Genomic DNA, 13537 nt, shown 5'->3' on the forward strand with positions numbered 1-13537 from the left:
TAAATGTTAAATTATTCTGATCGATGACAACGCGACAGTTGATTAATGATCAAGACTCAAAATCAATAACACTAAAAATACTTTACGGTTTTATATGAGACACGCGTGAATCCTCTCGTCCATCTCCTTGGCCACCTCGATGTCGGTGCAAGTCTAAGGAACATTTGAACGTCTTGAAACTGCGGTAAAATTTAACGAAAACACACACTTTTCAGTTTACGAAGGGAAAAACGCTAAAAATATTTTAAAAAAACTCGTGATTAAGTGCAGCTTTGGATTCTCCTTTCGAAAGAGGTCAAGACTCAGTCAGCACAGATTATGGCTACTTGTCAGCTCTACTAAAAGCTCACAGTTAGACTCTCTGTTTAGAGTGAATGTACCGAGTAATTATACGTCACTTATAATGACGGCGTTCTTTATATTAAGGGAAAAACAAATAAAATTAGCCCGATAAAAAAGAAAAAGAAAAGACAGCAAAAAGGAAACGAGAGTATTCAGATTTAACGATTCAAACGGTACACTACCAAGAATCCCTACAGTGTGGCATTATTTACTTACATTCATGATTAATGGAATATATGTGTAAGAGAAACTAAACGTAATGCACATACATGGGTATTACTAGGTACTATAAACTGTAAGCTATATTATATATGAGCCACAGTTAAATCGTAGCTTCGAATACGTGGATGTGAGACGGTCAATCAGCTGGTTGACGCAGTTATTTGCGAAGTATACTCGAACGTTAAATTAATAATTGCCAACGGATAACTCGAACGATTATCGGTTATTGAAAAAATGAGGTTGTTCTCCGTGATAATTTTCGGATCGTTCGATAGAAATTGAACCAAGTGTTTAAAATAAATTAATTAGTCGTTCCAGCAGGCGAAAAAAGCAATCAGACTTATGATTGTCGAGTTTTTCAACTTTTCAATAGAAAATGGAAGACATCTGGAAAATAAATTGCCATTTAAAAATTAAGTCTGTGATTTGATGAATGGAATAACCAATAATAATGCCACTCAATACCAGCAATGTATTCAGGATAATGCTTGAGGTATCGTCGTACATTCCCCTACCATGAATTCAGCCGGACAAGATGAAACGGTGGTAGTGAGTATCACTCGGGGGAAAATACAAGAAAGCTTCCTCATTTGTCGAGTAAAGCTTGAATGACCAAGGCATTACCTTCCACAAGAAAAGCAAGTATAAAGTGTATGTAACAAGTTCACAGACACCTTAGGAATCGGTAGGCTTAGTTTGATGCCACAAAGTTTTCAAAACTTGAATGTGAAATGGAAGATGAGTCAATAACTCTTGGGGTAAATTACCACCAAATAAAACTATTAATGCCAATAGACGCAGAACAATTCTGCAGTGCTTTGCATCGCTCTGCCTCGATAGCATACCGTGAACAAATGACTTTTATTTCGTTTTACCATTGATATGAACATCAGAGAAGTCATTGAACCCAATTTTTTTTCTGTTTTGTACACTGGCAGTTTCTCCCTGCAACGTTGTTGATTTTCGGTTTCTTCTCTATTACACAACAATCTTCGATTCTTCCACCTTTACGTTTCTTTTTCTTATTCTCGTTTTTTTTTGCCACTTGCCACTTTCATTACGATAATCGATCTGAGAAACATTGTCTTGCTTATCGGAAATTCCGTTCTGCCCCATCGAATGTATGCCCAATTTTTCAAATTTATTCTTTGTAACACCAAGTAACAGGGAGAGCACACGATCCTAAAGCCATTTCTTTCACGCCACACATGTGAAGGCGTGAATATCCTATCTTATCTACAGTCTAACAAAAACAAACCCTACTTTACCTACCAACAACACCGACGTTCGCAAGGTGATGGACCAGTCGGTATATGCAGATTGAAATTTCGAAACTTGATTTCTGCCGCACCGTTCAACCGAATCTATTGAAATTTGAACTGTGAATACAGTATTGTGCCACAATTGGGCTGACATGAGGGTTTTTTGAAATTTTGATTTTTTTTTTTTAATTTTGTATTACCGTCTGAGTAATTGTAGAATAGCTCAGTAAATATCCACCGAATCGCAATTTGGCGAATGTCAGCCCAACGGCAATAAAAAAACACACATTTTAAGCTTTATTGCATCCAAATCGATCATGAAATGAAGGACAAAGAAGCTTTTAAAAATTTATTGAAAAAAATGATCCACATTGGTTTATCGAAATGTGCGCGACCATCAGTTTCTGAAAAGACAAACGAAGAAGCATAAGAGAAAGTGACGTTAAGTATACGTCGTGGATTTGACAGAAAGTCTTTTTGCGGAGTGTAGTGCTGAAGAATAAAGGACAAAATATACGTGCTCGATGTCGATAGGTACATCAGTGAATACGTCGAAGCTCTGGAATCCGATGTGGCGAAGCCCTAGGACTCGCTGCGAGGGGTGTTGATATCGAAATTTTGGAGAAGATAGAGCGAAAGAGAGAAAAAATAACTGAAAAAAAAAACAGCGAACGAAGATATGAAATTTTCAATAATTCTGGTAATTTTTTTTTTCTTTTTTTCAATTTGACTGTTTATCGAATTCTACCGCTTTTTCGAGCGAGAACGCGGTAGTCTTCACTGCTGGAGAGTTCAATTCCCATTGAACTAACCATCGATGAAAATTGTTGGAGATTTACGGAACGAAAATCGTTCCTTCGTATAAACAATACAAATTGTTAATTCTATTTTACCGCTTTTTTAAGCGAGCAGCAATTTTTACTGCTCATCCATCACGGGTTCTTCGTTGTAGTCTGATGGAAACCTCGCGCCGCGACACTTGTCGATAATCTGCACAGTAGCTCGTTTCGAGTTCTGCAGTACCGACAGGGGATTACATCACGCGTCTCACTGATGACCGCGCAAGCGCTACAGTCCCAACCACGACAATAACTGCATTCGAAAAATAAAATTCTCTCAATAATTCATAACGATTATAAAAAGTTTTCAAACGTTCGTGGAACCTTGACTTTATGCTTCTGTCTCTCATCTTTACGGTAGCTACACATTCTCAGACTCGGCCCCGTAGTGTAGGAATATGTTTGCTGGTATCGTCAGTCGATTTGGTTGATTTTAACTGAATTCGTAAAACGTAATGCGGCGAAATTCTATTTGATCGTCGATAGATAGCAAAAATGTAAAATAAATTCTTTCAAAGAGTCTATGAATGTTTTGGTGAACAGGTATAAAACAACACTTAATAAAACATACGATGATAAGTTATCAATATAATAATAAATTAATATAATATAATAATAATATAATAATAAATTTTGAGTCATTTCAAACACTGTCGCATTCGCGGATTTTGCAATTGAATTTTGTTAAATTATATATATATATATATATATATATATATATATATATATATCATTACATCTTTACAAAATAACTGCGAATAGCGTTTATTAAAAATTTCAAAAGCCCGAAAATTCACGAAAAAATAAAAAAAACATCAATACTCGCTCCATTCGAATTTCAGCAAATCAAACATATCTTAGTAGAATTATAGAGAGGAAAATTTTCAATTCATAAATTTTATAATTTACCAACAGTTACACGTTCATTGAGCGTATCTAATATCAAGGGCTCACTGCGAGATGGAGCTGCAAAAATATTTTTGGAAGTTCACAATAAGCCCGTCGTACATGGCGAGCGGCGCCACGGAGGGGTCTCTGATCGAGAATGTTGTACGATGGTGTCGCGCGACGCCTCCGTATTTGTCAATATCTCGTACGTTCGAGGCTTTTGTTAACAAAGTGAAAAAAAAGGGGGATAGAAATCCGCGGTATCATCGAAATCGTGGATGAAGCTTGGGCAATGAAAGCTGTGCAAAGTTAATACGAACACCGTTGAAGACTCGTTAACGCAGGAAGGAAGAAAAACACGCCGGTTAACTCTCTCATCTGTACGGGAGGGTTGTAAATGAGAGAAGTGTATCTTGCTGGTTGGGTGGACGAGTCGAGAGGACTTGAGAGTGACCCAGGAGAAGGGACAGACGAAGCTCCTGAGAAACCGAATTCCTCACCCTGATCGTAAAATATTGGACGTGTATCATTCACTAGAAACGATTTTTTTCGTTCTTGGTGTTAATGTGTATATGTGTAGATGCCTGTGCGTTCGTCAACGATAGTGTCAAAGTGTGCGCGAATTTGTGTTTGTTTTCGTTCTCAATGACGTTAAAATTTCACGGAAAAATTTTATCGTGCGGAACAGTTTAAATACTTCAGTTGTCGAACAAACTCGTTTTTGTTGTGATTGATCGCGGATCTCGAAGAAATATTCTGCATTCGTTGCGTCGTTCGTTCGTTGCTGTGCGCTAATTTTTCACGTATACGTGTATACCTGGATGCGCGATTGGAAACTATTAGAATTATCGTAGACTCAATTCTATATTTAATACTCAAAACTATAAATAAACTTCACAGCGAGTTGTGAAAGTTGCTCGGTTTTCATTCTTGTAAAGAAAAGGCTTACGGATGCAGTCCAGCGCATTCTTCATGTCTTAAGATGTAAGACCACGTATATCTGTAGACTTTTATACATACATCTTTATACAGGCAGGTATAGTCATATATCAAGTGGGGACTTGGGATTTTTCGGGATCCCGTGTAGAACAGGTACGTCGATGGGTATCTGTAGGGAGTCAAGAATAACGGGATCCTAGAAATTTTTTTTCTATTCAGACACGAATTAGCTAGGAAAATATAAACTATCGGTTTTCTTCGATCCGAATGACAAAAGACTTGATAATCCCATGCGGGTACAATTGCATATCCCCGTGAAGTCTCCTTCGATTTTTGATAATTATTTAATTGCATTATACAGCGGAATTACTATTTTTTCCTTCATTTTATCGTATCTCTGAATTGACCATGTATTTATAGATGCTGCAACGACGATGAAAATGAATCATTTTCGTATAGTTGGAAGCCGCAACCAAGTTTCTGGTCATGTTAAAGTGTAGATATTTCGACAAATATTTTTTCACGATACCAACTTGGATAATTATATCTGTTTAATATAAAAAATTGTTTAATGGACATAGGTTAAATACTTTGCAAAATTCTATGTAGATAAAAAATAATCGGTGAGTTTACGAAGGGTCACGGCTCGATCCACGGATTCGTGCTTAAATAGCCGAACAGAATCGTCTGTTCGCGAAGCTGTTCTTGCAGGTATGTGAACTCTCGCGCGTTCAGTCAAGAGAGTTGTATGAAAAAGACAGAGAGTGTATCGAGCGAGCCAAAAATACGCGAAGTAGAGAGCGCTCTTTGACAATAAATAGAATGCGGGATCATATACTTGGATTATAAAACTTGTTTGAATATTCCATTGGGAATACTGTATTAAAGAAAATATCGATTAAAGAATCAATCGATTCGTGAAATAAAAAAATAGTGAATTACAAATATTTTTTTCGAATATTTCGTTGGATTCCAATGTTGAAAACTTTCAGCGTCGTCAAGAGGCGCGAGCCACACGACTCGTGTTGTTTACACGGCCACATCACTACGAAACATCATTCCGTGATATAAATTATTGCAGCGTGTTAAGTGTACTTATACTAAATTCTGTTCGTTTGTGCGCATGCTCCCCAATTCTTTTCAGACTCGATGTATAAAAATATTTTTTCGCAGAATGTCATTCTTTATCGAAACTTGGAATTGGCACGCGTGAATACATCGAAATGTTTCGTTTTTTTTCTCCAACTAACATATCTTCGAATCATCGTCATTCGTTTGGTTATTATAAAATTTCGTCTAAATTCACTCAGTTTTCGATACCCCACGTCGGCGGATAAGTGTGCAAGTGTATCCGAAAATTCAGTCCGAACAAAGAAATCGAAATTTTGCTATTTATGCTGGCGGTATGTAGGTCCCAGTTTCGAGAACTTTCCGAGTTTCGTCTAAGACCACTCGATGTGAAACTGTGACGAGTTTCCCAAGTCTCCTGGGATTGTGAAACTAATTTCATTAACGAATCTGGGCTCTCAAAATTTCAATGGGAGTATAACGACATTGAAATTTATTCTATCCAAATTTTGACCTTGGGTTTTGCAATTATGAGTTATTTTCAATTAGAGCTGAACGACGAAATTCTTCATAATGAAATCGATACTGTAAATACTTGACGTACTTGACACAGATCAACTTTTTTTTTCTCGGTACATTCGTTTTCCAACTTACTGATTTTCGGTACACGGAGAAAAATTGGATTCAACCAATTTATTTGATTTTATAAATCAACAAATTAACAGTTTTTCGTCCACAATATTTTCGTTTAATGGGACTTTGTTCGATGAAGAATTTTTTTTTCTCATCACCAAAATACTTGATTGCCAGATTTCATGGACTCTATTGGGCATGTCTGCCGATTTATAATTGAATCAAAATTGCTAATGAACGTTTTTTCGTTGAAGGTGCGAAGAGGTAACAGAAGTGGAAGCGCATCATCACCATCGGCAAGCAGGAGGTACGACGATGGGCGTCGCGGAGGATGAGACACCGAACGCGAATCCAAACAACCCCAGTCAAGAAGGTAAGTTTTTTCGTCGATACAATGATCCATATGTAGAAATGAGATTTATCAGTGACAGGGTAGCTGTAAGGAGAAAGAAAATTCTTTTCGGCGGATTACTAACAATGCAACCTGAACAATCCAAGACTCCACCTCGAATTATTGGAATTAGAATTCTTGGACGTGGCTTGATCGATTATCCAAAAACTTTGTCAGCCCCCACGGAGGATAATGGCATTGCATAAATTGCGTAAATGCACGAAAAAAGGAATCTCCTTTTGGAAGCATTTGCGTCTCGTATCACGCACACAAGAAAAGAAACCCAACTGGAACCATACAAATTTGGGCTTTAGTTGTTGTCGGGGGAACGATAAATCTTGCTTTATTTCCCCGTATCTACGTGCGCATGGTGACAACGTACACCAAGCCCGTTGCGCACTTATGCGTTGTCGGTTGTAGTATTAACACGGACGAACTATGGTTGCACGACACGATGAGCAACCTGCCTTTGTTTTTTCATCATCGCTGCGTAGCGTTGCGTTGATTGCAGAGATATGACCTGGCGTGGAGCTCGGAATAATGCTTCGAAACCCAAAAATGTGTGGACTAATTTTATTAAATTAGTCATTTTCAACTGATTAATTTAACGTTTTTTATATTCGGTCTTAAAAAAGGGATGAACTTTGCCAAGAACATTTATGTTGAAGCAACGATAGTAATAGTAATGATTAGATCAATTCACGAAATGATGATCATTCAGCAAAAAATAGACAAATCCACCGTTCATCGATGCATGGAAGGAAATGGATTCGTCTTTTCCTGAATTTTTTCTCCCGGACGATTTGCTCGAAACGAAGAACCTTGTGAGGAAATGTAATTGCGGTGAACAACAAAGGATATTTCTTGTCAACACTATTTCGAATGGACTGCTGTACCACCGTACTCAATCATTGATAGTATAACAGGAGATTGGTAAATATGAGCTATACACGGTGGTATCTGTTGCGTGCCACAGCGTTGTCGTATCGATCGCTCGTTCATGCTATAAGTTAAGGATAAACAAGGATGCTCCAAAAGTCCTTTTTATTAGTGTTGTGATACGGGCTGGATACGAAATTTCGCTGCATCCATAATTTCTGGTTCACAAAAGAGAAATAGTGCAGCGGCGTCAGTACCAGAGTATTTTGCATGGAAATGCTGTTAACCCTAATATTAGGAGCCGGACAAGCGGACGTGGTAAAGTGAGGCTCGATTATTGCTATCGTGGGTTTGGACCTCGAGGGAATTTATAATAGTACAGCCGAAGCACAGCGAATCTCGTTGAAGGTAGTTAAGGGGGGGGGGGGGGGTAAGGTATTTAATTTTTTTTTCATTTTTTTTTTTATTTTTGAAATTGAATGCATAATATCTAGTGTTTAAAACTTTAAAGCGTTTTTCCCACAACTCACGTTTTCAAAGTCGATGCCCCTCGTAACTCGCCGCTGGATCATCTGAAATCAAAGAATTAAAATTCATTCGTTAGATAATAGTTTTCCCCAGGTAACGCTGGAGAGTTTTTTTTTGTTAATAATTTTCATTTTGCAATAAGAAATTAGCCGATTTTTTCTCAAAAAATTGTGATTTTCCCTTCAAAGTGGTCCGAAAAATTGAAAAATTCGAAAAACCCTCCCAGCATTACCTGGGGAAAACTATTATCTAACGAATGAATTTTAATTTTTTGATTTCGGATGATCCAGCGGCGAGTTACGAGGGGCACCGCAAACCTATTTTTTTCGGAGATACGTCCGAAAAATTGCTGCCATTGCCATATTTTTTAATATTTTTTTCGGGAGAAGATATTCTCCAAATATCAAACTTCAATATACCACTGGTTAAGTAAAGATATTTTTACTGTGTCGTCAGTAAAAAAATCAGAAAAACATGGCTTTTTTCGTATGATTTGACCTTACCCCCCCAAAGTTGGGGGGGGTTGACAGGCCGAAATATTCATAAATTTGTAAGCCCTAGAAACTTGAGCGTCGGTTCTGTGGCAAGCTTCAAACATTCGCAAAGTCCGCATACATGAAGATGGATGGAGATTACTGCAGCGGTATTTCTCCCGATCCGGCGAGCGAGGACGGCTGATTCTTGAAACTCTGCCAGCTCGCGGGTGCTCTTGTGCCAGTGTGCACGCTAATCGCTAAAAGAGCACACGGCAAAAGCGAAGCGATAGAAAATGAGGAAGGAACCTACCTATATCGGCGGCGGCATTAAGAAAAACCTCGCGCGCACCTCTTCTGCTTCTCTCTCTCTTTCTCTCCTTATTGTAGTTCGCGAATCCTGTAATGATCGCAAGTTCCCTCTCTGCCGTCTCATATGTGTTTGCACCTTGTATATGTGCCTTTGGCAATGAGCCCGCACTCTCCCCCATGTGCCCTCCGCCAAGCAGACTCCCGTGTTGCAACTTGGCTTCTCCCTCTGCACCTTGTTTCCTCTCAACGTATCTCTCTCTCTCTTGCATATAGATGGATGTACGTTCGTAAGTGTTTGCAAGCGGAGCTACGGCACACGATGCACGTGGCTTTTGTCTGGGTCAAGTGTGCATCTCTGTGACAATCGATGTTGCCCAAGAGGTTCGAAGGTTCCGCAATGCTTCGCTGCGGTAGATACCAAAACGCTGCTCCTCCGTGTGCATGTGTTTCTGCCTTTGCACCTATTAGCTATTCCCACACGTCTACGTACTCCTGTAAATACACCATGCACCGCGTGACCTACACTTCTCACAATCTTTTGCCTGGCAAACGATCTCAACGGCCCCCTTTTACAACTGCAATCATTCAAGTCCCTTTATCGCTCCTTTTACATTCTTCTTACTCCGCCGTCACGTCTCTCTTTTACATCTCCTCATTTGAAGATTGTTTATGATTCCTGAAAGTCCCTTTACTTTCATGTCATCGCGAAGATTCTTGCGTGGAGGTCATGGCCATCGTGTGTTGATTCACCGGCTCACTCAGTGATTTTCATACCATCAATTGAAAAATATTTCGGCTGTTTTGAGTTGAAGGGTAACCAAACGTTTTTTCCACGAACCCTTCAAAAAAGAAAATTTGTCGATTCAATGGAATTCATTGTCGAATCGAGTTACGTATTGGCGAATTTATTCATCGCCATTCGTTGATCGTATAAAGAAATTGGTTTAAAGAAAAGAGTGCAATGCTTATTATAGGCAGCTGGCGACGGTGATCCTCGTTGGTACCGGGATTCCGACGCCGTCGGTGTTATTAAGTTCATCATCGTGCGCCGCGCATTTCGTGCGTACCCGCCGGGAAGAAAACACTCGACCGCACTGTTCTTTCGCTTTCTCACTTTCTATCGGTTTCCCTGTCTGTCCGATGCGCGCAGCAGTCCCAAATATAAGAGGCTAAGGACGAATAGAACCTCGTCGGAGACGGCGACGAAGAAGCTCTATCTTGTCTTGTCGTCGAGGAAATATAACCTACATACAAGATAAATACTTCGAGCTCCATCTGAGGAACTTATCGTACGCAAAAGTTGAATGCCATCATTGTTCGGAGGCCTCGTTAATCGGGCGACTAAGCTGCACCGGCGCGTTAACTATTGCGTTACATGTTCTGAAAATGTATAGTACTTCTTTGGCATCTCGAATTACGTGACAAATTGAAACGTCTGCAGTGAAAAAATCGAAATAATGAGAAACGCGCGCTCGGTTGTAAGCAGCTATACTCATAGAATATTCACAGTCCGATTGACCCGGAGCGTCGTTGGGTCATTTGGACCCGCTGCGGTGTAGCGTGTTATATGCGTGTCTTTGATTCGCAGTCCCAGAACAATTGATTCGAAAACCGCTTCGATGGCCCCGTTCTCGAAAGCACTTCTCCGCTCAGGTGCTGCTCGCTCATTTTTTTTACTAATTGGGCAGGGTGTCAATTCTGCATCGGGCAATTCGACATTGTGTCACCTCTCCAGTCAATCTTTCCATCATTAAAACTGTCTAGGTGTAGCAAGTGTACAGCACGTCAACCTTCCATCGAGGTGAGTCCCGATCGTAGCAACCCGACATTTCCTCGGCTGTCATACGTGCTCGTAGTTTTCGCACAGAACCGCTCGTACTGGACGAAAATCTTTGAAACGTGTCAATCTTTCCATATTTACCAGCGCCCGCTTCGTCAGCTCTCAAGTTTGTCGACAAATTTCTGATAGAAAATCCTTTATGATTTTGTCATTTAATAATGCTACGAGCAAATATTCATGACAATCATAATAGATCTCTCTCCATAGTCTTCTGAAATGATAATTCTACATTACGTAGAAGGCTATTCACTTTTTGAAGGCTTCTCTCTACTTCAATCTACACATTGATTCTAGTAGATTTTGAATTTTTGACACTGTTCTTTGTCACCAAGGCTTGATTGGACTTGTTGGACCTTATTTCGGTTTGATTCAAATTAAGCCCAACAAACCCAAGCTTGGCTACTAGAATCAATCTGTAGATTGAAGTAGAGTGAAGACTTCAAAACGTGAATAACCTTCAATCTTGTACCTGAAGGCTATTCTTTGGAAAAAAAAACATGTTTTTTGACACACCCTAATAAATATATACCAAGAATAATGAGATGGATTTTTTTTTTAGATTGTTTCATGAAGCTAATAAGTTATGAAGTTAGAATGTTTATCGCTACGTAATGTAGAATTATAATTTCAAAAGACTATGGAGGGGAGAGATCTATTATGATTGTCATGAATATTTGCTCGTAGCATTATTAAATGACAAAATCATAAAGAATTTTCTATCAGAAATTGTGGACAAACTTGAGAGCTGACGAATCGGGCGCTGGAAAATATGGAAAGATTGACACGTTTCAAAGATTTTCATCCAGTACGAGCGGTTCTGTGCGAAAAGTATACAGTCAACGAAAAATATGAGCACATATTGGAGCGTCGACTGAGACGCTAAAGTTCAAAACACGTGGATAATAGAGGTATGGCTAAGCGCTCATATTATAAAGAATAAAAAGAGATACGCATTTTCATTGGGTTTTTTCCGCCTTTCAAACCGAAGTCGACACATCTGCTTAATTTATGCCTTAATTATCCATTTTAACTCGAAGACGGAGGTTTTATGGTGGTGAACCGATTAAGGGTTCTTTCCCAAATCTCACTGTCCACCGGGATTCCCAGGTAAGGATCAAAAACTGTCTTCCCTTCTGGCGACCAGATATTTTACGAGTATCCTTAGTTTTTTATCCTAAGGCGACCGTTCGCGAATTCGGGTATTTCTTGTACGGACTAGCAATCCTTAATGAAATGCTCGTGAAAGGTGGAAATCCAATGAAAATGCACGTCCAGATTTTATACTAGGTGTCAACCCCGATCTAAGTGGGGATAAAATCAAGACTCGTCATTTTGGTAAAAATGTCGAGTTAGTTCTCGAACAAACGTTGCCGAGTCAACTAAGAGACTCTAGAGAAGCCGAGTCTACTCTATATCTTTTTCACATCTTCTAGCATTGCCGAGTCGTGCTTGAAAATTGATTCATGGTTGCCGAGTCAACCGATTAAGTATATATCCGCCTGTAACCGTTTTGTTCGCAATTAAAAATTACAGTCTATCAAATATCCGAAGTTATAAAAATCATTTTGAGAACTAGCCACCCCCGATTAACTTTGTGTGTGGCATCGTCGAGCTTCTGCGTCACACCAGTGTAATGAGCCTTACAACCTCATTGGAAGAATAAAATCACGAAGAAGTTTTGTACGAAACACATATGATAGTCGAAGAAATGTCGGGTTGCTACGATCGGGACTCATCCCCATGAAAAGTTAACGTGCTTGTATACTTGCTACACTTGGCTCTCATCTAACGGATCATTGATATCAGAAAAATCGCATTCGGTGCAAAGTGATGATTCGATTCCCACCGCGGATTTTAGTATCTGCTACCGTCTCGGCCGTGAGTCGTTGCCCGTAACGTAGTGCCGCGGTTGCGAAAAAGAAGTAACCTCATCGCGCTCACCGAAAACATGCAGATCTGAAAATATCATCCATAAATAAATATTTTCAAATTCAATCATCATTTTTGGTCCCGTATAGCTCACCAGCTTCTCAAAGGAGACTCCTTCCTGCGGAGAGTTGGAATGTTTCAGGTAAGAACCAAGTTTCTCATCAGTGCGAAAATTTAACATGTGAAAGAGGTTAAAAAGTATGTTATTACGGCAGGGAAAACGCGTGTGTAACAGCAGCATTTCCACGGTCAGATTGGGAAAAGGTTTTTTTACGACAGAACCGAGCGAAACATATGTTTTGAGAAATTTGAAAAATGTCCTTGAATATGCGTGACGCGCCCACCGGGTATGCCATAATCACGCGATAAACGATGAGGCCGCGAGCTGTTTACGTGATCATTTTCGTAGCAACGAAATTCTACGCAGTGAGAAGGGTGGTGAGAGGAAGAGCGCGGTGAAGGGAAATGAGGAGTGCTATCGTGGTTAGGTTCGACCGAGGCTCGAACTGGAAACGTATCGCTTTCTTTTTTTCATCATTGTCAGTAACGCAGCGTTTTATTATGCCGTTAACCGGTGTAAGAGCCCGCACAGTTTGCGAGGCTACGGCATATTGCGAAAAGAATATGAAAACGTTGCGGCGCTTACAGATTTACAAAGTTTTTTGTCTCGGCAAAATTGAGAATTCAACATCGAATCCGTCCCTTCGGAATGAAAATCTCGAGTCCCCTCGAGACACCTGTATAAAATAATCTGAAAAGGCTGAAAACTCACCTCGAAGAAGATCGAAGCCTCGCATCGTTTCCTTGTGTTTTTCCCCCACCGAAACGTTTCCCAGGTGGTGCATAAACGGAAATTCGTCATGCAGAGCGAAAAGTTGCGCACGGAGGCGTGCGCGAAAAATCGGGGCACTGGTCGCAACGCTCGAGTATAAATATCTGTCATCAATCCTTCACCATGCTAAGGAGTCATCCTGGTGAACTCGCTCTTCGCG

The 13537-nt window shown here is 39.8% G+C and overlaps 1 protein-coding gene across 2 annotated transcripts in view; it reads left to right on the forward strand.

Moving 5' to 3' along the window:
• The first annotated feature begins 3727 nt into the window (after window positions 1-3727).
• The window catches only part of trc (Serine/threonine-protein kinase tricornered), a 68411-nt gene continuing 58601 nt past the window's right edge, over window positions 3728-13537 (forward strand). The window contains exons 1-2 of one of the 2 annotated variants that reach the window (XM_043420828.1): window positions 3728-4537; window positions 6448-6566. In XM_043420828.1, the coding sequence (XP_043276763.1) occupies window positions 4536-4537; window positions 6448-6566 (121 nt within the window). In that variant the 5' untranslated portion in view covers window positions 3728-4535. Of the gene's footprint in view, window positions 4538-6447; window positions 6567-13537 lie in introns of those variants that run through there. The other variant, XM_043420826.1, reaches the window with a different exon arrangement.

This window comes from Venturia canescens, chromosome 6, assembly GCF_019457755.1.
Source record: "Venturia canescens isolate UGA chromosome 6, ASM1945775v1, whole genome shotgun sequence".
Classification (NCBI taxonomy): Eukaryota; Metazoa; Arthropoda; class Insecta; order Hymenoptera; family Ichneumonidae; genus Venturia; species Venturia canescens.